Genomic DNA, 23,192 nt, shown 5'->3' on the forward strand with positions numbered 1-23,192 from the left:
AAAAATATTTCGGCGTCAAAAGAAGAAGAAGAGAAAAATGAAAAATCGGCGGTGATTTATTCCTTTCACAATGTGACGCGAGAGAGAAAAAGTTGCGAGCTATCGAACGCGCCGTCGTGAATCTCGTCGTGTTTTTAATTTCGTTGCGCGTAACGTGATTAATTCGTTACGTATTCGTTACGACATACGTTCAGGCAAAATGTTTCAGGTTTCCACGATAAAACGTAAATATCTTTTTTTTCTTTTTTTGTTTCTTTTTTTTAAGTCGTGCTCTCTGCATCCGCTCTCGTTTTATTGTGAAAGGATTAATCATTGCGCACGCTGCTTGCAATCGGATTTGATATCACATAAAACACTGAGATGTAGTAATAAAAATATAATGAATACTTACTCTTTTAATTTTTAGACGTGTATCATCGATAATCTATAAATCCTTTATGTCCTGGATTTTTATATTTTTGATTTTAAAATTCTAGTCCCTGCTCACAAGTTAGAAACTTATGTATGTTTGGATTTCAAAAGGAAATGCTGCCTTTTTAAATATTGTTTCATTATGGAAATTGTGATTTAATTGATTGATTAAACTACGATTGATTCGGTTAAATGAAAATGTAATATTCTTAGTTCTCAAAAAAAAAAAAAAAAAAGAAAAAAGATTTTAAACATACATACTCAGTTTAAAATAGGATCTTAAAAATGTCAGGACGTAAAAGATTAAAATACCAGCTACAAAAGAAAACTTAAACTAAATGAACGTACATTAGATATATATAAAAATAATAAGACACCAAAACATCAAGCGTGAACGTTTAAGCAGACCTTAACGTCTAAAATATTTTCGTCAGTGATCGTACGTGTATCTCGACATAATCGTATTGCAATTAAATTGAGTGGAACAGGGGGAGAAAAAAATTAGCCAGAGTATCTGCCAGCAAGTTGATGAATGTGTGTGATACATAATCAAGTTCAAGGCACAATTTTGCATAGAGATAAAAATATTTAAATAAAGGAGAATTTAAGGAAAGGAGGACGATTCATCAAAATATTTCATCACATGTGAAAATCTTCTAACGTGTGTTGCACGGAAAAATTTTGAGATATCGATAAAACTGCGAGATCTGAATTGGTAAAATTTGAAATGTATGTCAATCGAATGTATACAAGACATTCGTTGCAAATTACATTTATATGTTTAGTAAAATGTTAATACGTAGCATAAATAAGACGATCCCGCTGAATATTGAAACTTATTAATCCTCACTACTTATACGTTTATTTCTTTTATTGTTTTGTCATTTATGTCGCTCTTTTATTATAGCAGTAATTAATATTTCTCAACTGTGGAAATTTTTTTCCAAAGAATACAAATATAGGCTCTTTGAACTCGTACAAAAGTCCACTATAAAAAAAAATTTGCTATAAAACTCGTATGTCACGCTCGAGGTGACAATAAAAATTCACTGTAAAACTCTATGTGACTTCTCACAAGGAGCAGTTGGGTCGTCAAAATATTAGCTAATAAAAAATTGTTATGTTCGACGTTGTATTTTGTATATCGAAATTCTCTGATAATCTAAATAAATTAATAATTAGGGATACTATAAAAATGTAAAACACAGTATTCTATATAAAAGAAGAAGAAAACCAAAAAAAAGAAAACAAAAGTAGAGATAATACAAAAATATTTCTTCCCTGCGAGGGATTTGAAGAACCCTGAAACATCCGGGTATGAATTCACTATAGAAGGGATAGTAGAATGAAATATTAAATATCTTTGACGCAAATGCTTGGACATAGTTAAATTACATTTGCTTTAGAATCGATAGACCAAACTTCATTAAAATCGACGACCCGACTGCTGTTGTCAGCAACAATCGTTTGCATCTCGATACAGATTTATATGTTTAATACAAATACATAAATGCATAGATAATCTCTTCTGTCTTTCAAACAGAAAAACCAACGAAGAGAACAATTTTACTTTTACCAGAGTAAAACACACGAAAGACTATCGTTTCCCATACCGTTTGCAAAATTGTCACACTTTAAGAAATTATAGAGAATTGTATCATCTTAATATTAAAATATTAATTACTGCAAATAAAAAAAATATTACAATATTGCAATATTTCTATATCGATAAGTTCCGGAGTGGAAGTCTTGTCCTGTTCGAATAAAAGTTTTGTAAAATTGTATAAATTTGTAATATTATGTTGAAAAAAAAAAATATTTCAAAATATTCCGTGCGACAAGCGCTTGTTTCTTTTTGCGGCAAGTGTTGAAATATTTTCGTGCTGTGGGTACAAAAATAGAAATAACATACGACGGCTACATCGTTAACATGATCATTCTTGTTCATGCTGCTACTTGCTGCTGCCGGCTGCACACGTGTGTAACAATATATATATATATATAATATCAGCGACGACTGAAAGAGAGTGAAAGAGAGAGATCGGCTAGGCACGAGCTACGATGCGACACCAGAGTTCGCCGAGCGATGGATAATTGCAGTCGGATTGAATGGCAAATGATAAAGTAATCGTATTAAAGAAAAGCGATCGATGGAGAGAGGGAGAAAAACAAGAGAGAGAGAACGCGGAACAAGTCGACAGCATGAAAATTTAATTGGTACTTGAAATTAACAAGATGCTCTCCGACGTTACCATTATTATCGTTATTATATTGTTGTACAACAACGTGCAGAACTCTTGGACCATTCGCAGAAATGATTCACACACGTAGGAAATGTGCATTTTTCCCCATTTTCACGCAACAATCGTTTCCACGTTTCCGTTAAACGAGTAACAACGGGTCCGAGATTTCTCATATTCGCGAATGTGTAAATTTTATATATATATATATATATATATATATATATGTATATGTGTATATGTAGAACGATTTGAAATAAGTCGCTGGAAATAAGATTGTGAATTGTTTGAAATATTAATTTCCTACCATTATTATTATTTTCGCCAACAACTCTCGGATTAAACGTTTCTTAGGAAACAGCATCAGACTTGAAATATGTTTATGATTCATAGATGGCCTAAGATTTTTGCACGATGATGTATACCTACGTAAATATATGTACATCTATTATTTACATATGTACAATAATCTTGATTCCAACAAGAATCAGTGTCTGCAGATCTACCAGTGACGAGATTAGCAGACAGCGAGAGAGGAAAGGAAAAAAGAAAAGGGAAAGAAATGCGAGAAGAAAACGATTGTGAGAAAAAAATCGTAGCTACGACGACGGGAGAGCAAAAGTGAGTAAAAAAAGAGAGAGAAAAAGGAGTAGAATGAGATTTAGAAAGAGAGAGAGAGAGGAAAGAAAGTGAGCTGCAGCAAAAGCCTGTGAGAGCCACCTGCAGAGTTTTCGCTACTTCGAAGGTCGTTTTGACTGTACCTTTGTTGCGAGGGTGCAGCTGAGGTTTCAGATCCCGATTGCAAAAATCCTCTTTGCAGCACTCGATGACAAAGGTCGTGTTTCGCGAGTCGCTCGTCATGCAGAAGATGAGCGGCTCGGGCTGCGACGACGACAGCTGTTTATGCACGCACCTTCAAAGCCGAGTTTGCACCAGTTTCAGAATTTTCAGAGTAATTTAGAAAAAAAAAAAAAGAAAAAAAAAGAAAGAGAAGAAAACGAAAACCAGAGAAAAGGTGGAGAAAAAAAATATATAGACAAACCACAACGTGTAACGTCGTCGTTGTCGTCGTCGTCGTCGTCGTGATTGTGGGGGTGTGGATCGTGCCTTTTGGATCGCGGCTGGGCTAACCGCTCGAGGTTACACCGTGAGTAAATATCAAGGCCGACCATCAAGGCGGATATACGCGCGGATACGTGTTACCTTCGAGAGAGAATCTCGCGAGAATTTGTACTCGACGAGAAGGTAGAACGACGAAAGTCGAGCAAAAAGATACATACGTTTTGCCATTTCTGTCACTTTTGCTTATTGTTAGTGTTTCTCTTTCTCTTTCGACTCATCCGTTAGGGTAAAGTACATAAAGAACGACCGTTGAAAATCACGAGACACTTATCAAAAGCAGATACACAATCGTGAACACAGATATGATTGGTATCTCGGTATACTCTTGCCAAATAATACAATTTATTGTTCGAACATGTGTATATTTAATCGTGTGAGCCATTTTGGTCGTGACAGAACCATTTTCAACCAGTTATTCTTATCACGAGCAAACAAAAATATACACGTAGCGTGGCAGCCATACTTTTTGTTTCGATATATCCATTTTCTTTAACATTATATTTAAGAATATTTAGAATATTATAAATTAGAATATTTGTTATATATATATATATATATATATATCTCAGAATATTCAATTATATTATATTGCAATTATAATTATATTTACATTAAATACAAATATAATCACATTAAATTATATTTGGGAATATTTAGAATATTTAATTTCAATTTTAATTATATTAATTACATTTAATTATAATTATAATATAATATAATTATATTATATTGCAATTATAATTACATTTACATTAAGTTATATTTAGGAATATTTCGAATATTTATTTAAAATATTTAATTTCAACTTTTATATTCTTTTAGAATATTATATTAATTACGTTACATTTAATTATAATTATAATATAGTTATGTTGCAATTATAATTATATTTACATTAAATTATATTTAGAAATATTTCAAATATTTATTTAGAATATTGAAAATACTTATTTCCGGCGTTTCTCGAGGGGCAAAAGAAAAAGGAATAAAAGAGAATTAAAAGTGCAACAAAATGGTACGACTGTATCGTAAATCTTCGTCGTTCTACCTTAATTACGCTCGTATCGTTCGCAGTCGGTCGTTCCGTGGTATATTCGCGAATCCTCGAGCACACAACGAATCGTGTGTCGTATACCGACGAGCAAACAAACAAAAAATTCTTCGCTCGTAAGTACGTGCACCTGGCGACGATACCACGGAATTGTTCGTCTCGCGAGAAGGGCACACACGATGCCACCGAGGCGTACGCTCGCTGATTATTCCGCACCACAGGTTAAAACAGCTGGATCCTGGCGCTAAACAATCGACTCGCTAAACAAACTTCAACAAACGCTGAAAAAGAAACAGGGTCGGCGAGGGGAGAGGTGGGAGGCTAGCGAGAGACAAAGAGAGAGAGAGAGAGAAAGAAAAACCAAGAGATTCAAAAACGGAAAGGAGGTAAACAGTGTAAACGGTGGTGGACTTGTTAAAGAAATCGCAAAAGGGGAGGAGGGGAAATAAAACTGTTCAACAAAACCGTGCAACTTAACACTCGTTTGCGATACCTGACAGTGGGGGTAGCCAGTCGTAGCAGATCGTCGTTCCCTGAAATCTCGTCGTTTCTCTCGCGACTAGAGTACTTTTTGTAAGAACAATCAAGACGAAAGGGAAATTGATCGAGAGAGTCGATCCACTCGTCCGGTGGATGTAGGGCCCATTCGGACCCAGTCGCGTAATTCTTATTTCAAATGTGAAAATTCACCGTCAACGCGTCAATTTTCCTTCACTTACCAGTGACAGTGACATTTGCTACAAAATCTCACTCGTAACGTTTGAAAAAAACTTTCGCATCAGTGGTCTCAACGAGAATTAACCTTTCACATCTATATTTCTGGTCGAAGTAAGATAATCTAAAAGTTAAACCAAAAAAAAAAAAGAAAGAAAGAAAGAAAGAAAGAAAGAAAGATGCGTCAGGCATAAATAAAATTTTGCTTTCGTTTACCTCTCGATCATGAAAAATTCTGTACACCAACTCTTTAGCTCGTTCTACTCGAGCTTCGAATTTATATTTGTCGCTCGTTAAACGCGACCTGACAATCACGTGGACGAGGTGATCCCTCGTGCAGAAGGAAATATCCTCGGTATATCGAGCCAAAGCTGAAGTCTGGCTGGATTAGAGCAGGCACAATCTGACAAAACGAAAAACTCTCCAACACACCAAAATCAGTCAACGAAAAGTAAAAACAAAATTTTCAAAAATCGGCGGCGGTTAGGTAGGCAAACGATCGTCGTCATCATCATCATCATCATCATCATCGTTGTCGATCATTATCAGTGGATGCAGTGAAGTGTTTTGTTAGTCAAGGTCGTTCATACCCTGCAGTTCAACACGAGATCAATCTTCAAATTTTCCATAAAACGTGAGAAAAAGGTAAAAACAAGTGGCAAGAGAGGTACAAAAAGGAGGCAAAAAAATTCCAAACGAAATATGCAAGCGAACGAGGATCGCGAATCGTTGTAGAACAAGTCTCAAGGTGATCCACAACGAGCGCGTTCGCGAGAATAAAACATAACCTAAACACGCGCGAAATCTCGAAATATCGAAAATCAAAATTTCGTGCTATGTTTATATTTAATACTTATTTATCTCTATTTACGATATTCCTTGATGACGTTTAATTCGAGATTAGAACGCAATTATAACCTTTTTTAGGTCAATATTCTTTTTCCAATATGGCGGACTAGAAATCACAGTCGTGTAGGTTAGTTAATTCTTTGTTTGTTTACTCTTGTGAAAGTGTTCTACACACTTATTTATCCCTACTTACGATATTTTCCATATTTTTCCAATATGGCGGACTAGAAATCACAGTCGTGTAGGTTAGTTAATTCTTTGTTTGTTTACTCTTGTGAAAGTGTTCTACACACTTATTTATCCCTACTTACGATATTTTTTTAATCACGTTTAATGCGATTTATGCAAGATTAGAACGCAATTGTAACTTTTTCTAGGTTAATATTTTTTTTCAATATGGCAGACTAGAAATCACAGTCGTGTAGGTTAGTTAATTCTTTGTTTGTTAACTCTTGTGAAAGTGTTCTACACTACAGACTAGCACACATATTTATCCCTACTTACGATATTTTTTTAATCACGTTTAATGCGATTTATGCAAGATTAGAACGGAATTGTAACTTTTTCTAGGTTAATATTCTTGTTTCAATATGGCGGACTAGAAGTCAGAGCAGTGTAGGTTAGTTAATTGTTAATTCTTGTAAATTATTATGTGTTCTGCAATTACCATCGTAAAAATTACATTAGATCTCTTATAAATACCCAATTTATCATAAAGCTAAAGGAAATAAAATAGCTTTTAAAATTGGAATATTTGAAATTCTTATACCACGACGATTTCAGTCCGCCACGTACGAATGGAAAGTGATTCTTCTTCCGCGATTTATCAGGAATTCAGTTAAATTACAAAACCTGTCGGAATTCTTAAAAATTTTCTCAATACGCTTCTTCGCGCGATTTTTTTTCGTGTGTTAGCATAGATCTGGGACGAAAAAAAAAAAATGTATATTTCGCATCGAAAAAATTAAAATATCGACAAGGAAGAGATAGTTAACGTCGACACTCTCGAGCCAGGGCAGGTTATATACAGAGGGCTTAAAAATCGATTAAACCGGTTCAATATATTAAAACAAACAATACAGCTTGAGAAACGAGATTGATTTCTCCCAGCGTATGAAATATTTCTCCCCCATTCGATCCCCGCGTGTTCTTCGAAATGTGAAACGTATCCTGCATTGTCTCTTTTTTTTTTTTTATCACGAGTCCGTCCTTGAAATGGGATTGAATATATCCTCTTGAATCGAGCGCCAAGGGATTTGGCGCCCGATCGATAATCGATTACGCGTGAAACGTGCACGGTAGCCGTGTGGAAACACGTCACGCAAAAATTGGGAAAGTAAAAGGGAAAAAGAAAGAGAGAGAGAGGATGAGAGAAAAGAAAGGAAACGACTTTCGTTAATTAACCGTGAATTTTATAGAGTAGAAAATTCAAACTGATAAGCCTTGGTATGAAACCTGTGTTAGAGAAATCGAGGTACAAGGAAAATGTCTATGATACAATGAAAGGCTGCAAGCTTACGAAAAAATAACGCGACAAATTATTATTACCTTTGTCGTTTAATATCTTTGATATCAATGGGACTACGCATCAGGATCAATTAATTCGTCACAGAAAAAAATGTTCTCGCTTTCTCGATGAAAATCTCGCTTTTTGACGGTTCATCGAGAGAGACATGAATTTAAGTCCAACTACTTTAAGACCGTACCATTACGAGTATGTAAGATCTCCATGAAAAATTAATGTCTATTAAAAAAAAAAAAAAAAAGAATGTCCATTTAAGTCCAATCTACTTTGAAGAAGAATGTACCATTACGAGTAAGAGCTCCATGAAAAATTAATGCCCATTAAGAAAAACAAAAATATCCCCTTAAGAAGAATGTACCATTACGAGTAAGATCCATGAAAAATTAATGCCCATTAAGAAAAACAAAAATGTCCCCTTGAGTCCATTCTACCTTGAGAATGTACCATTACGAGTATGTAAGATTTCCATAAAAAATTAATTCCCATTAAAAAAAAAAAGTCCAACGACTGCAAGAACGTATCGTAAAATCTCCATAAAAATTAACTCGCAATGTATAATTACCAGTATGCAAGATTTCTGCGAGAAATGACTCATTTTTTCAATTAATTAACCTTGTTCCCTCTGTTTTCATTCAGAATGAATCGTTCTAATGGTTTCGATAGTTCTAGCGTTAATAAACCACTAGCAGTCAATATCGACAGACTATCATCTAAACTCTGAGAAAGATTCGTCGAATGCGTCGAATTTTCAAACGGAAAACGGTTTCCGTTTCGTGAAGACTGAAAAATCGAACTGGTTTGGAAAGCTCTGCTCGTTTCTCCTCGAGAATTCTCTATTTTTAAATCTCTCGAATACTATTTCCTCCGCTTACGTTCTAACGACGTAGCAGCTCGTAGAAAGCGTTTTAAACTTCTTTCTTTTTCTTTTTTTTTTTTTTCTCCTTCAACGCGTGCCACAAGTTTCACTTAAAATTGTCGAGAATACGACAATAGTGGTTTCACGCTGTTTTATACGATACACGCTCTGCTATTTCTGACATAACTGAATGGTGATGGTACTTGGAAACAATATTCATTAGGCTGGCACTGATAAACGGTAGATTGGAGTATCAAAGAGCAAATGTAACGTGGCAGAAAGTTCTCGTGCCCGGAGTAAACTTCCTTCGAGTAACGTTGAACTGAATCGTTGTAAGAGTAACTTACTTTGTCCCTGGGTACTTACGTTGATTAAACTTCCGAGGAATTTCCGCCAAATTTTCTAGTCTCTCGAAAAACAAGCTTCAACTTTTTTTGTTTCTCCTTTGTTTTTGCTCCTTTCAACGCGCGACATTAGATACTAGATTATTTTTGTTTTTAATAAATAACTTGCAACGGTAAATAAGAAATGATGATTCTCTTTCTCCATTTTACTGATGAAAATTTATTCGATGTATTTCAATTTCATACTAAATCAATAGGTTCAGACATCGATCGTCGTGTGTACAAATTTAGAAATTTGGATATTTTAATAATAGATATATATGTCAAGTGTTCGAGTCGATTTTGCAAAGAAAATATTCACTCTCTTGATCCATGTTTTTCTATTATACTGAACATCATACGTATGCGATACTTAAAAAAAAATTCATATTTTTTTTTACACAGAAATATTTTATTTTACAATGTGCAGAAACAATAATTTCATAGCACTGTATAATTTACTTCAAATACAGAGTAACAAAAGACAAATCTATTTACATCGGTGTCTGAATGTTTTTCACAGACGTAGGATTTATTCTGCGCGCGAAATTCAAATTTCTGATTTTATTGCACGTCGTAAGGGCGCAAAATACATTTTCGTTGGAAAATATCGGCGTGTCTGACTCCGTTTCGTCGCGACGAACAACAATGAATGCCTTCGTCGTCGTTGCTTCGTTACGTTTCCACGTGAAACGAGCAGAACTCTCGTCGAACGATAGCACATAACGCGTGGAAGAAATTCGTTTCCCTTCGCGATGGGATCGTTTATTGAAAAGTATTGAAAGGTACGAGAGGACGACAGTTCGCAATCTCTTTCTCGTTTCAGTGATCGTCGATTTACAAAGGGATTCTGCTTCGGTTACGCTTCGAGAGATATTTTTGTCAACCACGCCCGCGTTAAACGAACATCGCGCGAATCATTTTGCAATTTTCGTCCCAGAATCGATTTATAAAACTCGCGGCACGTCAAATGTGCGCATGTCTTCTGATGGGGCTGGGATGAACACAGCGGCGGATTAGTGTAACGTTTTGCGGCACAACACACACACACACACACACATGGTTTCCTCTCACGCGTCTGAAAATTATCAGTCGATATTAGGTTGTGTTGTTACGAGTAGGCTACAAATATCTGTGCGAGTTCGAGTGTAAAATGTCATTGAAAGATCATTGTATCATTGGGACATTTGCGCGAGAGATTGTAGCAATTTGAGATCAAATTATCCCTTTTTGGAATTTTTAATTGACGTTTTAATCTTATGGTTAATTTTTATACGAGAGAAGAATGTAAAAATAAAATTAATTGCTTTAAATTTCAATTATCTCAGATTGTTTTAAATTTTTAATTATAAAAATTTTTATGCAATTAATTTTATTTTACACTCTTCTCTCGTATGAAAATTCATAGTAATAAAAATTTTTAATTGTAAAAATTTTTAAAAAAAGATTACTAAAATTACTAAATTATTAAAATTAATAGAATTACTAAAAGTAATTTAAAAGTATCTGTATACGTTTTGTATACTTTGTAAATTTTAAAAAAAGATTACTAAAGGTATCTGTATTCACGTTTTGTATATTTCGTTCCTTTCGTGTTTAGATATTTCCGCGTAATTCAAATATTTTTTTTAATTCTCTACAAACGCACAACAATCCGCAGTCCAGTTATTCCAGAATCTCACACGTCATCGAACAGATATGTTAGTGGGAAAAAAAAAAAGGAAAAAAAATGAACGAAAAACTAAAACGAGTATAAAAAACGAGATCAGACTGACGTGAAACAAATAGCCAAGTCGACGCTTTTATAATTCAAAATTTATCTACGATTTTTCGATATTATTTTCCATTGTTTCGCATTGTTGACTTTATCGCCAGCGTGTTTAATCACATCTCCATTCCCAATTAATACCGTAGAACGCAAGCTTCGTTCGATATACTACTGCTATATCAATTAACGGCGCATTTCTAACAAACATTCGCAAACATCGAGGTTGAAATGTTTGCCAAGTGTATCTTCATCAAATATACGCTTGCGAGGTGGAACGTGTTCGGAGAATGGAATTATATAGTTATGGTGTAGTTATGGTTTATCCGGGGTATCCGCCAGACGCGCGAAATGTTTGCCAACATTTGCCAATGTTGGCTAATGCGAGATGGAGATGTGCACAGCGCATGAACAGCAAACAATCGTGAACCATTGAAAGTGTTCGCGCGAGACTTGAAATTTGAGGCTAATGTCGACAAGAATTGGACAATTGTTCATTCAGAGAGAATCAGAAGATTTCAAATCGTTGAACAACAGTTTATTAAAAAAGAATTATTGTTTATACGTTTATTAAAATGTACTGTCGTTCGATGATAGATTTATTTAAAGGGAATTTCAAACTCTGCCATTGACAATGTGTATAGTTTAGCTAAAACTGGAATTGGAAATATTATTATTCGACGAATAGTTTGTTTAAAGAAGATTTTACCGAGCAATAGTTCGTCCAAAAAGAATTGAAAAATTTATCTAAAGGAAATTTCATACTCTGTCACTGATACATATATAATAGGTATAGATATAATAAGTATAGTTTAGTCAAAACTGGTATAACAAGTATAGATATAATAAATGTAGTTGGTGGAATTGAAAATATTATTATTCGATGAACAGTTTATTTAAAGAAGATTTTACCAAGCAATAGTTCGTCCAAATAGAATTAGAAAATTTATCTAAAAGAAATTTCAAACTCTGTCACTGATATAATAGGTATAGATATAATAAATATAGTTTAGTCAGAACTGGTATAATAGGTATAGATATAATAAGTGTAGTTAGTGGAATTGGAAATATTATTATTCGATGAACAGTTTATTTAAAGAAGATTTTACCGAGCAATAGTTCGTCCAAAAAGAATTGGAAAATTTATCTAAAGGAAATTTCAAACTCTGTCACTGATATAGATATAATAAGTATAGTTTAGTCAGAACTGGTATAATAGGTATAGATATAATAAGTGCAGTTAATGGAATTGGAAATATTATTATTCGATGAATAGTTTATTTAAAGAAGATTTTACCGAGCAATAATTCGTCCAAAAAAAATTGGAAAATTTATCTAAAGGAAATTTCAAACTCTGTTCTTACTCATTGACTAAGTCGATGATAGTTCATTCAAAAAGAATTAGAAACCTTATTATTCAATGGTTTGGGTTAGGTTTGAAAAGAATTACAAATTCTGCCGTTAGGTAATATTTAGTTTATTTAAAAAGAATTAGAAACATTATTGTCCGGTGATGATCGATTTAAAGAGAACTTCAAACTATTATTATTCGTTATTAGAATTGTCAATTTTATCACTAGAATTCAAAGAGAATTTCGGAAGGTTGTCAGTGAGTAATAATTTAATCGAAATAATTTAATTGAAAATAGATAATTTATCCAAACAACATACTTTGTACAATGTTTTATAGTTTTATGTTACTTTGTACTTTAACAAGTAGTGGATCAGTTAGTTTCGCACGTTATTTATAGTTAACAATCGATGATCGAGATATTTGTTTATGTTATGTCATTTACGTTTCATGATAATTTGGATTCAATTAATAATCGACAGTCAACAATATTATAACACAAACAAACAAATTTATAATATTCACAACAAACGAAACAAATTGGTCAGAATCTCTACTTTTAATAATTTCGTAAATCACACGAACCGCAAAATCAAAACAGCCTATAAAAAAAAAAGAAAATACCTATCGCTCTACGAGATGATTACGTTCGATCAATTATGTTATTCTAGACGGTTAATTAATTTCGTTTCCCTTGAAAATGAAAATGAACAAACTTGATGGCGAATTTTTTCCGAGGAGCGCCCTGTTACGCTCGAAATTTCAGGAGAAAAAAAAAACACGAACACGCGCCTTTGAAAATCCCAGCGTGTCCACAGCAAATTAATGAATATTTCGAACGCTTTTATCATCGCGACCGTTCATTGTTCAAAAACGTGATAATCAATGGCTGAGAGATTACTGTGCACGCGGCAGAAACAGCCGCGGACGTGTCGCAGCATCGTATTTTAATTCAATTAGCTCTCGCGCAACAGCGTCTGCCGCGCGTTTATTATCGGGGAAAACCTCACCTCGGGTTTATGAATTTGTTTAAACGCAAAATTCCGTGGAAAATGAAAATGGAAAATCCGGCGCAAAGTTTGCATAAATATTTCGCCCGAAGCCGCGAAACGGAAGATCGTTTCGTCGATTGGCTGGCTATTTGCTTCTTATCAATCTAACACGATGATTGCGGTTAACCCCTTAACCGTTTATGTTTAATGTCGAGTATACTCGTCGTGAGAAGATTGAATCCTTTTTGTTCAATGTCGAGTAGTATACTCGTCGAATTCGCTTTTACTATTTATTGTAAAATTTATTTGAGGCAAAAAGATTGCATGTATTTGTAATTTTAGCATATTTCAGAATATGCAAATACAGTGCAAAAATAAGTTAGCTTTATCTTTAATCGTTTTAATTTTTTTATTCTTTATCCTTTGCAAATATTTTTATGAAAATTCAAGCTCTCTCCTACGGATTTTGAATTTTTAATCGTTCCTTCTTATGGAATAATTTTCACAATAAAAAAATAAAACGGTCAAGCTCTGTAAATTGCCGTATAAATACGAATAAAATTAAAAATTTTGAACGCCAAGAAAATGCACATATTTAATTTAACTCGATCTTAACAACAGGCGCATTTACTGTGCTTTCGTCATCGCTTGGAAGTAATTGAGCACATTTCTCAAACTAAGACAAAACACGGTTAAGGGGTTAAGAAAGAAAAACAAGATGGAACAACAAGGAAGAAAAACAAAGAAAGAAACACGAGAGATTGAAATTTCAAAACGAGAGAAAGAAAGAAAGAAAAACGTATTTAGGTGGAAAGGTCGGTGCCACTGCGTCGAGAACAGCGGAAAAGAATACCTGGGGGTGATTCAGACGAGTCGGGAGATAGTAAGACCGGATATAAATTCAGGTTGCAGTACTCTTTATCACAGCAGATTTGGGACCGATAGATACCCGGCTTTCTGTTGCAGGACTGCGGTTCTTCCGGTGGGAACCATTGGTCTCGGTTGTAGCACCTTTCACAACATCACAATGCCACACGTTTAGTTTCAACAGTTCGTTCCCCACCCATACCCAGGGTTTCACCCATCTTTCTCCCTTTCCGCCAGGTATTTTGCACGCGATAAAATCCAACAGTTATTCCAATGTTTCGGCTGTCGAAAGAAAAGGAAATTGTGGAAATTCGGGTAGTTAAATCGGCATTGAAACTAACTTCGTGTCCCGCGAAAGCTGATATACAGCGCGAAGATTTGTAGAACCAAAAATTACTTTTTACTAAAATTAATTTTTACTAAAATTACTTTTTACTAAAATATATAATAATTACTATAATTACAATAATAAATAAATATAACAATTCTTATATTTTGATGAATGATTATTGAAAAAAAAAAAATAGGTGGGAAGAAACTTTTGGCTCACCCTATATATATATATATAGCGTAGCACAGTGCACGTATTTCAACGAAACGTAGACTCGCATGTTTTCAAATTCAAACCGGAATACACATATTTTGGAATATCAGGATAATCGTCGATAATCGTATCGTAATTCCCAAAACCGATCACTGTTATTCTGTACTCTTAATTTTTACACCTGCTAAAAAGAAACGTGAGTATTTTGCACGCGTACAAAATGGACACATTCGCAAAAGAAAATAAGAAAAAAAAGATAACAAAAGTTCTTTTGGAATTTAAATTTGTATGTATTTGTGTTTCATAAGTTTCTCTAAGTTTATTTTTATAATTTTCTTTTTTTTTTTTACAAAGTATATAAATGAAATCTGAATCGAAGAATCGAAAGTAGAAGTTTGACGTAGTTTGAGAAAAACAACTCTGCAAAATTCAAGACAAAATAAAGAGAAAATAAAAATCAATACAGACAATGTATCTTAGACACTGTAAGAATTAAACTACATCGACAAGTCTCACTATACTAACTTATCAACTGTTTCAACGAACGTTGCAGAGCGTACACTTTACAACTGTTTCCTAATTTCCACAGAAATTAGCATTCTCAATTTTTTCGTTCAAACTGTACGATCGCGATCGCGTTACGTCAGCAGGGTAAACGTTTCAAAACGTTTCGTAAAACCTACACCTAAAATTTTCCAAAAACCAAACACTACTGCTACATACAGACGAAAGTTTTCTCGCGAGTACACCTCGAAAAGTGAAAGCACTTTCCCGCCGATCTGATCGAATTGAAGAGTCGCGAGGAACACGAGGGAACTCTCCGACGAGCGAATGATCGGTTCGAAATGAATTCGTCAGCTGTCAGTCGGTTTGCAAAATTGGGATGAAGTATGTGTGTGTGTGTGTGTGTGTGTGTGTAACGAAGATTCAACACGATTCGCGAGACGAGCCACACGTCACTTTGTAATCGGTCGATAGCAGGAAATTGTCTCGTGCCGCTTTCACGTCTCGACCAATCAAATAATCTCGGTCGCGCTATTTTCGATACGATCTCCGGCTGAATTATCCGAATTATCCGTCTGGCGCATTAAACATTTAGACCCCGTCCGCACGTCTACGACCTCGAACCATCGCGGATCGTCTCGCTCGATTTCGTTCAATTTCGACGTTACGTATCGTGTATCTAGAGATGGGAACGAACGTCTCGCGAGTAGAGCCGAACGATCTTTGATCATTGGACGCGAAACGCATCTAATTATATCCGATGGCACTCGAATTATTCCCAAGCGTGTCCTCCGAGTCGAGATCTAATCGAGATATATACCGCTCGCAAGAATTGGGGGATATTTCGAAATGAATACGAAGCGATAAAAAAAACAAAAAGAAACATCTGATTTCTCTTTATTGAACAAGAACATGGGAAAAGCAAACGACAAGTCGAAGAAAGTTTTTCTTGTTTAATAAAAAAAAAACATCGAATGCTTCTTTATTTTATCGTCTCATGTTCATTTCGAGATATACCCTAATTTTTGTGAGCAGTGTAACTTCGAACGTTTCAGCGTACCACGAATTAAACTCGAGTGTACTCTGGTGAGTTCGAACTTTTTATAAGCATGCTTCCTGCGAAAAGCAATAATTTTTAAATATATATTTTTATATTTTGTATTATATTATAAATATAATATATTTTATATAAATGTAATATATAACAATATAATATAAATATAATATATATAATAATAATATAATATAATATAATATATATTATATAATATATATAAAAATTATATATTTTGTATATTTTTACGTGTAACTGATCGTTTCATTATCGAAATTATTTTGTTTTGACCTCGAGAGGTGAGATTCGTTCTATTGGGATATTTTTCTTTCTGATTTGTTGGCGTGAAAATGAAAACGGGAGCATTCTCGCTGATGAATCGAAAATCGAAATGATGAATAAATAAAATTTCATTCGACACCTGCGCGAAAAGTTTTCGTGGAAGAAAAATTATCGCGGTTAGATATCGAATAGTTAGATAACGAACTTCCAAGTAGTGGTTATCTCCGTGCCGGTTCTACGAAGCGATCGTTTTCTTTAAATACACGAGCCAGTTTCGCTACTTTATTATTTTACAACAGAAAGAATTACGGTGTCTTTAAAAATTATTTTTAGACTCTTGCTATTCCCGATTGTAGGCTGTCTCTCGAAGAGTCGAGTGCATTAACTTCTTTCTGGTGGCAAAAAAAAAAAAAAATGTCGCTAAAAATGATTTTGTAGCATAGGACCAAAAGTCACTTCCTACTAAAATCCGTGTTTTAAAATTTTTTTTATTATATATTTAAAGTAACAATTGATGATGAAAAAAACATGTCACGAGCTTAAATTTAACTTAAAAATTAATAAAATTAATTTTTTGTTGTTTTATTAAAAAAAAAAAAATAAGTGGGAAGGAACTTTTGATACTATCCTACATATGCAGGATAGTGTTTTGAACGGAGGATCAGAAATATACTTTTTCAACTTGTATAATAAGTTTAAATAAAAAAAATAAAAGAATATTGGTAATAAATTAGTGAAACATTGAAATAAAAGAACTTAAATTGGTAGTAAATTAAAATGACAAAATAAAAGAATACTAAACACTGTCACGTCACGTCGTTTTCGTTTTCGTTTTCCTCCGAATATCGAATAATCGCCATTCATCTTGCATTCGTCTCTCATCTTACTTTGCTTTCTCACTGCAAAATTTCACATGTCTGCGAACCTTAAAAATATCGCTTCTTCCATAATAAACTTCTTTCTCACTTAGAACTTTGTTCTCAAGAAAAGTAGGAAAATATGGCTTAGAAAATCTGTTTGATAGTTTTTCAAGTTTTCCAGAATGAGGAGCATCAACAACCTTTGTTTGCAGAATATTTATAGAATAACCAGTTGTACAATCCCACCCAGTCTGGAATTAGTCAAATAATCAAGTGTATTTGACAAATCTTTGTCAGAGAGAATTTCGAATGGAAAAATTCGTCGTTCTTGCTCTTCGATTTATTCTTGATCGTGGAATCATCTGTGATCGATGGTATCACGATTACAACGGCACCATATGTAAAAAAAAAAAAAAAAAAAAAACACGTGGGAACACGTGTCGAGAACTTTAAATTTAAAATTAAATTTTTTAAATTTAAAAGGAAAAAACAAAACTCGATCGATATGTCGGGGTCGTCGACGTGTTTTATTCGATTCCAACGCAGAAAAAAGTACCTCGGAGCCTTGTTTCATTCATTTTCTATTATCCGATCCCGTTAACAGGAACTTTTACGCCGTTATCGGACAGTTATCTTCATCGATGATAAAAAGAAGTTTCATCGTTCGCAGAGTCAAAGACCCACACTGATTCAACGATTTTTCCACTCTTATATACCGTGGAGAACCTTTGAAATCTATCCAATTGTAACGAGGATGAAACATGGAGTCCGATTAACGATGTCTTGCAGTAAAGACGAAAATAAATCCAATATTTACGTCTCGAGAGACGAAGAATAAATTTAGCCTTTAATAGATTATCTACGAATAGTTACGTGTTCGTAGCGTATTTACGAAATGTCCGAACACTTGCTAAAATTGAAATGCAAATTGCGAGTTTCTCAAAAGAGATTTTATTATTTGCGTTGAAGAAATGCAAATTTTCATAAAACGTCCGCCATAGTTCAATAATTATTGTACGGCTGTATTATTAACAATTACGATTCCTAACGTTCGTTCTTGCGAGAATGAAAAAGAAATGACAGTCGATAAATTTTTCTTGATTGTAAAGGGCCATTGTAAATACACATCCTCGCTCGAAAGTAGTCTTAGGACATCTCCGATATCTACATAAAAATCGGAGTAATAAAGAATTCATGGAACCTCGTCGTTTATGGGCGAACATTCTGATATAACGTTCGAAAATTAAAATGCAATTGAATGATAATTATCACGTGAAACGAATGTATAACAATAATTATAAAACACAATCAAAACATATTGTAATTATACAGGGTGTTTCGTAACTTGTGGCACCCATTTCGGGAACTGATTGTACGCCTAAAAATAGTGAAAAAAAAAAATCATATAAATATATATGTCCTATCTGTCTTCGTTTATAAGATAAAATGAATTTTCTGTTTTAATTACTTTTACAAAAGATGCTCGAAACGACCACCTTGCATTTGAAGACAAGCCTGCACGCGTCTTGTCATTCATCTGGTTACTCTCTCTATCATTCCTGGTGTTTCTCGAATTTGTCGGAAGCCTTGCTCTATTCTATTCCGTAGTATTTCAGCATGTTCAATCGACGTTGCGTATACAATAGATTTTAAATGTCCCGACAAATGAAAATCTAATGGATTGAAATCCGGAGAACGAGCAGGCCGTGCAATAGCACCTCCACGACCAATCCATTTATTTGCAAAGTGTTGATTGAAAAATTGCCTAGCCGCTCGGCTAAAATGCGGNGATGTCTTGAATGCACAATAACATGTGGGTTTTCTTCATCCCAATTATGATTATTATGAAAATTGAATGTACCATCCCTGGTAAAACTAGCTCACTAGAGTTTCCTCTGTTTATGAAATTCATTATATCTCATAAACGAAGACGGACAGGACATATATTTGTATGACTTTTTTTCATTATTCTTAGGCGTACAATCAGCTGCCGAAGTGGGTCCCACACCCTGTTATATTAATATCTAATTAATAACATTACAACGTCAACGATGTATTAACACATAATTACGAAGCAGATATTACATACACAATTGTGAATATTAAACGCATCGATAATAATTGCAAAATAGGATCGAAATATTCGAGAAATAGATTGCAGAGTATATTCGACACGCGGTACGAAAAAATAAAAAGTGCCATGAGAACTTTCGAGAGGGGGGGGAGGATGTTATACGTAATCCTCGGTCTGCTAGAGTTGCGTGACACCTGGAAAGCTAAAAATTCGTGGCTACCCCCATGGCGATCGTTAATCGAGAGCAAAGGTATCAGCTGAAAAAACAAAAAAAAAAAAAAACAAAAAAAAAATAAGATCTCAGATGAAGAGTATAGAAGACGGATATCGCGTGGGTGATGATACTGTGCTGGGTGTTTTCACGAAACCTCTCTCGGTTTCCGGCACCGGTTGAAGCGTTACCAACGCGACCACCGGCCGACAACAATAATTCGTTTCCGTCGAAACTGCCGAAACAGGCGTTAATCATGCCCCTGGCTGAGGGGAGGGGGGAGGGATCAACTGAAAAAAGGCGGGTTAAACGTTCCTGGAAACTACGACGAGGGAATCGATCGGCAAAACCGGGACCGGGACCGTTGAACTTCCTTTCGCGATCGAACTGTGTAGAGACTCGGTTCAGAAATCAGAGCTGTCTGAGCGAGTGATGCGAATCTTCATTAATTAATTAATTAAACGAATCGTCGTTGATGCATTGAAATATTGATATTTTTCCATCGACGAGCTGAATTTCCGTCGTTCGAGTTCCGAGTCGTTTTTCAAAAACGAGCGAGTGGGGGAGAAATAAAATTCTGGAACAACGGTAACAGTTCGATGATCGACCAATGAAGAAAATTTGAAATTTGAATCGTTTGAATTTTAAACGAGATATAAAAGTTTTCAAGTTTGGTTTCTTTTTTTTTTTTTTGGTAATTTTTGAACGGTATATTAATTACATATTTTTATAATAAATTTTTATAATAAATTATTAATGTGCAATATTAGTATCGAGATTCTTGAGTATCGAAAGTCAGAACATTTACGTGGCCAGAATTTTTAGTATTTAAACTGTCGAGCACGAGAATTTTGGGATTTTCGAGTTCGTTATTCGAGCGTTCAATATTTTTGAATATTGACAAGTTAGGCTTTTTCTTGGCACTCTCGGCACCTTTGCTTTTGATTACTTTGAATTCTAATAACTAATAATTTGTCCACATTTGAATTGTCGAACGCTAGAATTTTTTTAAACTAATTTGTTCTGTTAAATTGAAATTTTTTAAAACTACAACCAAGCAGTTACTTTTCATCTTATGTATGCTACTCTGACAGCTCTAATCCCGAAAGATTTAGGTTAGGTTTGTGGACTTGGATTAGGTGAGTTCGATTCAAAAACATTCATTACGGCAGAAATACTCGATAAAACAAGAGTAATTTAACACTAAACGTACTTTATACAAGATGGATAGATCACTTTCTATTAAAAAAAAAAAAAAAGCATAAATTTTCAAACGATCTGGCGGTCAGTATTTGAAAGAAATGAATCTTTAAAACATGATGAAAAAATCATATTCGAACTTTAATTAAAAATTAATAAAGTTAGTTTTTTCTTATATTTTGAAAAAGAAAAAGACAAAATGAGTGGGAAGAAACTTTTGATCCGCCCTATATATACCGAGAAGAATTCCACGAGTCAATTTGTCAATTTAATACAGAAAATGAACGAAATAAAATACAGAAAGATCAGATAACAAAAAAAAAAAATTAAATTTTATATCTTCTTTTCCTTTTAACAAAAAAAGTTAAACGAAAAGGAACGCAGAATTTTAAGTCAAATTTTTAAGTCGGTCATTTGATCTTTTATCAAAATTGGTACGTTTAGTGTTAAAGACGGGCATAAATTACGCAGAGAATTTAAAATCGAACATCTCCTTTACGTTTACAGGAACACGGATAACGGGAAGTTTCGTTGGTATATCGTTGATCGATCGTTTTATCGCTCTGTCCAGAAGTGATTTACTCCCCAATAACGTGCAATTAAACGCTGAAATTAAGTTGAAACATCATTTTCGCCGGAGGATGCACGCTGTTGTTCCGCCGACAGATGTTGCTTCTGTTTCAGATGTAACGCAATCGCGTCAAACAAATGTTGTTTTTCACCTCTTCATTGTTGTTGCAGCGAAATCAATTGCCGTTCCATATTTGTTTCATTATTGTTCATTCTCGTTGTGTATAATTTGCGAGATTTATCAGACCACTCGTGGAAATTCAACGTTAACCGAGCTATTAAATTCGACTTGCGTTGTAACATATAAATGACAATCTGAACAATTCACGTGACGTTTCAACGTTGCACAAAATGACACTTCAATTTGAGTCTTGATAATATAATTTTAAAAGGAAAACAGAAAAGAGGAATGTTTCGAGGAGAAGAATTTATCAACGTACGTTTCGAAATGCACGAAAGACAGAAATCATGTTGTTACATTGTTTTTGTACTGTGTTGTGAGATGCAATCCAGAAGTTAACTACGTTATCGTAGATAATTATTTGTTTTTTATTATTATTATTATTATTGCAAATTATTAGACAATTGAAATAATATTTATTACCATCGTTGAACTTGATTTTTTCTTTTTCTTTTTTTAAGAATATGATAAAAAGACATTCGGTGTTACTTATAAAATTCGATCTCTTTCTAAAAACACAATACGTCCATAAACGAAATACATATATGTTAATAACATTATAAAATTATATATATATAATATAATAATAATATAATTATACATATAAGTAATATTATAAAATTATATATATAATATAATAATAATATAATTATACATATAAGTAATATTATAAAATTATATATATAATATAATAATAATATAATTATACATATAAGTAATATTATAAAATTATATATATAATATAATAATAATATAATTATACATATATATAAGTAATATTATAAAATTATATATATATAATATAATAATAATATAATTATATATATTAATAATATTAACAAAATAACATTAATATATATAAATATATAATCTTTTAGATTATCAGCTCGAACATAAAAATTATGATCTAAATAATTGTCTCGAGAAACTGAAACGTCTAAATATTATAAGTAACCCCAGTTACTAATTTTTTCAAGAAAAAAATTATTCGATTCAGCAGATGAGAAAAATTGAGGAAACAGAGATAATTGAAAAGTGTATCTATGTATCTAAAGAAATTATAACTTCTCACGTGTGATGCATTTATGATGCAAGTCGTCCGATTGCCCGATCATTTTCGACAGAATTATACCTCGACGTGCATTTTCTTCACTCGTGTCTCGATATTAACCAATACACTCGTGACAATCGTGTCACGTTTTACATCATACAAAATTACTAGCAGACAATATTCTTAAATAATTTTAATATTAAACTCCAACATGAGTTTGTTCTGCCTTTACTTATCCGTTGCGGATACAGTAACGTACAAAAATCGAGCAGATTTAGTAAGTGCACAAGTTGTTTAAATTGTCATTTATATGTTTCGATTCGATACGTAAATTTATAACGTTTAACCTCTTGCGCCCTTGTAACCGGTTCGCGGACCATAACGAGTGGACCAAATCGTATACAACAATTCGTTCTCTTTTTTTGAAGATTCATCGGTATGTATCACCGAATAGAAATTACCAAGAAGTAATCAATTTATTATTTGTTTTGTCTGGGTTATGTTTCAACTTTACTTAAAACTGAGAAAATATTGC

At 33.6% G+C, this 23,192-nt stretch overlaps 1 protein-coding gene across 4 annotated transcripts in view; it reads right to left on the bottom strand.

Moving 5' to 3' along the window:
- Nucleotides 1-23,192, bottom strand: part of LOC122528754 (TGF-beta receptor type-1) — an 81,487-nt gene that overhangs the window by 31,049 nt on the left and 27,246 nt on the right. The window contains exon 3 of one of the 4 annotated variants that reach the window (XM_043654208.1): nucleotides 14,113-14,270. The exons of 2 other annotated variants lie outside the window; for them this stretch is intronic. In XM_043654208.1, the coding sequence (XP_043510143.1) occupies nucleotides 14,113-14,270 (158 nt within the window). Of the gene's footprint in view, nucleotides 1-3,412; nucleotides 3,565-14,112; nucleotides 14,271-23,192 lie in introns of all 4 variants that reach the window. One more of the 4 variants, XM_043654209.1, reaches the window with a different exon arrangement.

This window comes from Frieseomelitta varia, unplaced genomic scaffold (assembly GCF_011392965.1).
Source record: "Frieseomelitta varia isolate USP_RPSP 00005682 unplaced genomic scaffold, Fvar_1.2 scaffold_258, whole genome shotgun sequence".
Lineage (NCBI taxonomy): Eukaryota > Metazoa > Arthropoda > Insecta > Hymenoptera > Apidae > Frieseomelitta > Frieseomelitta varia.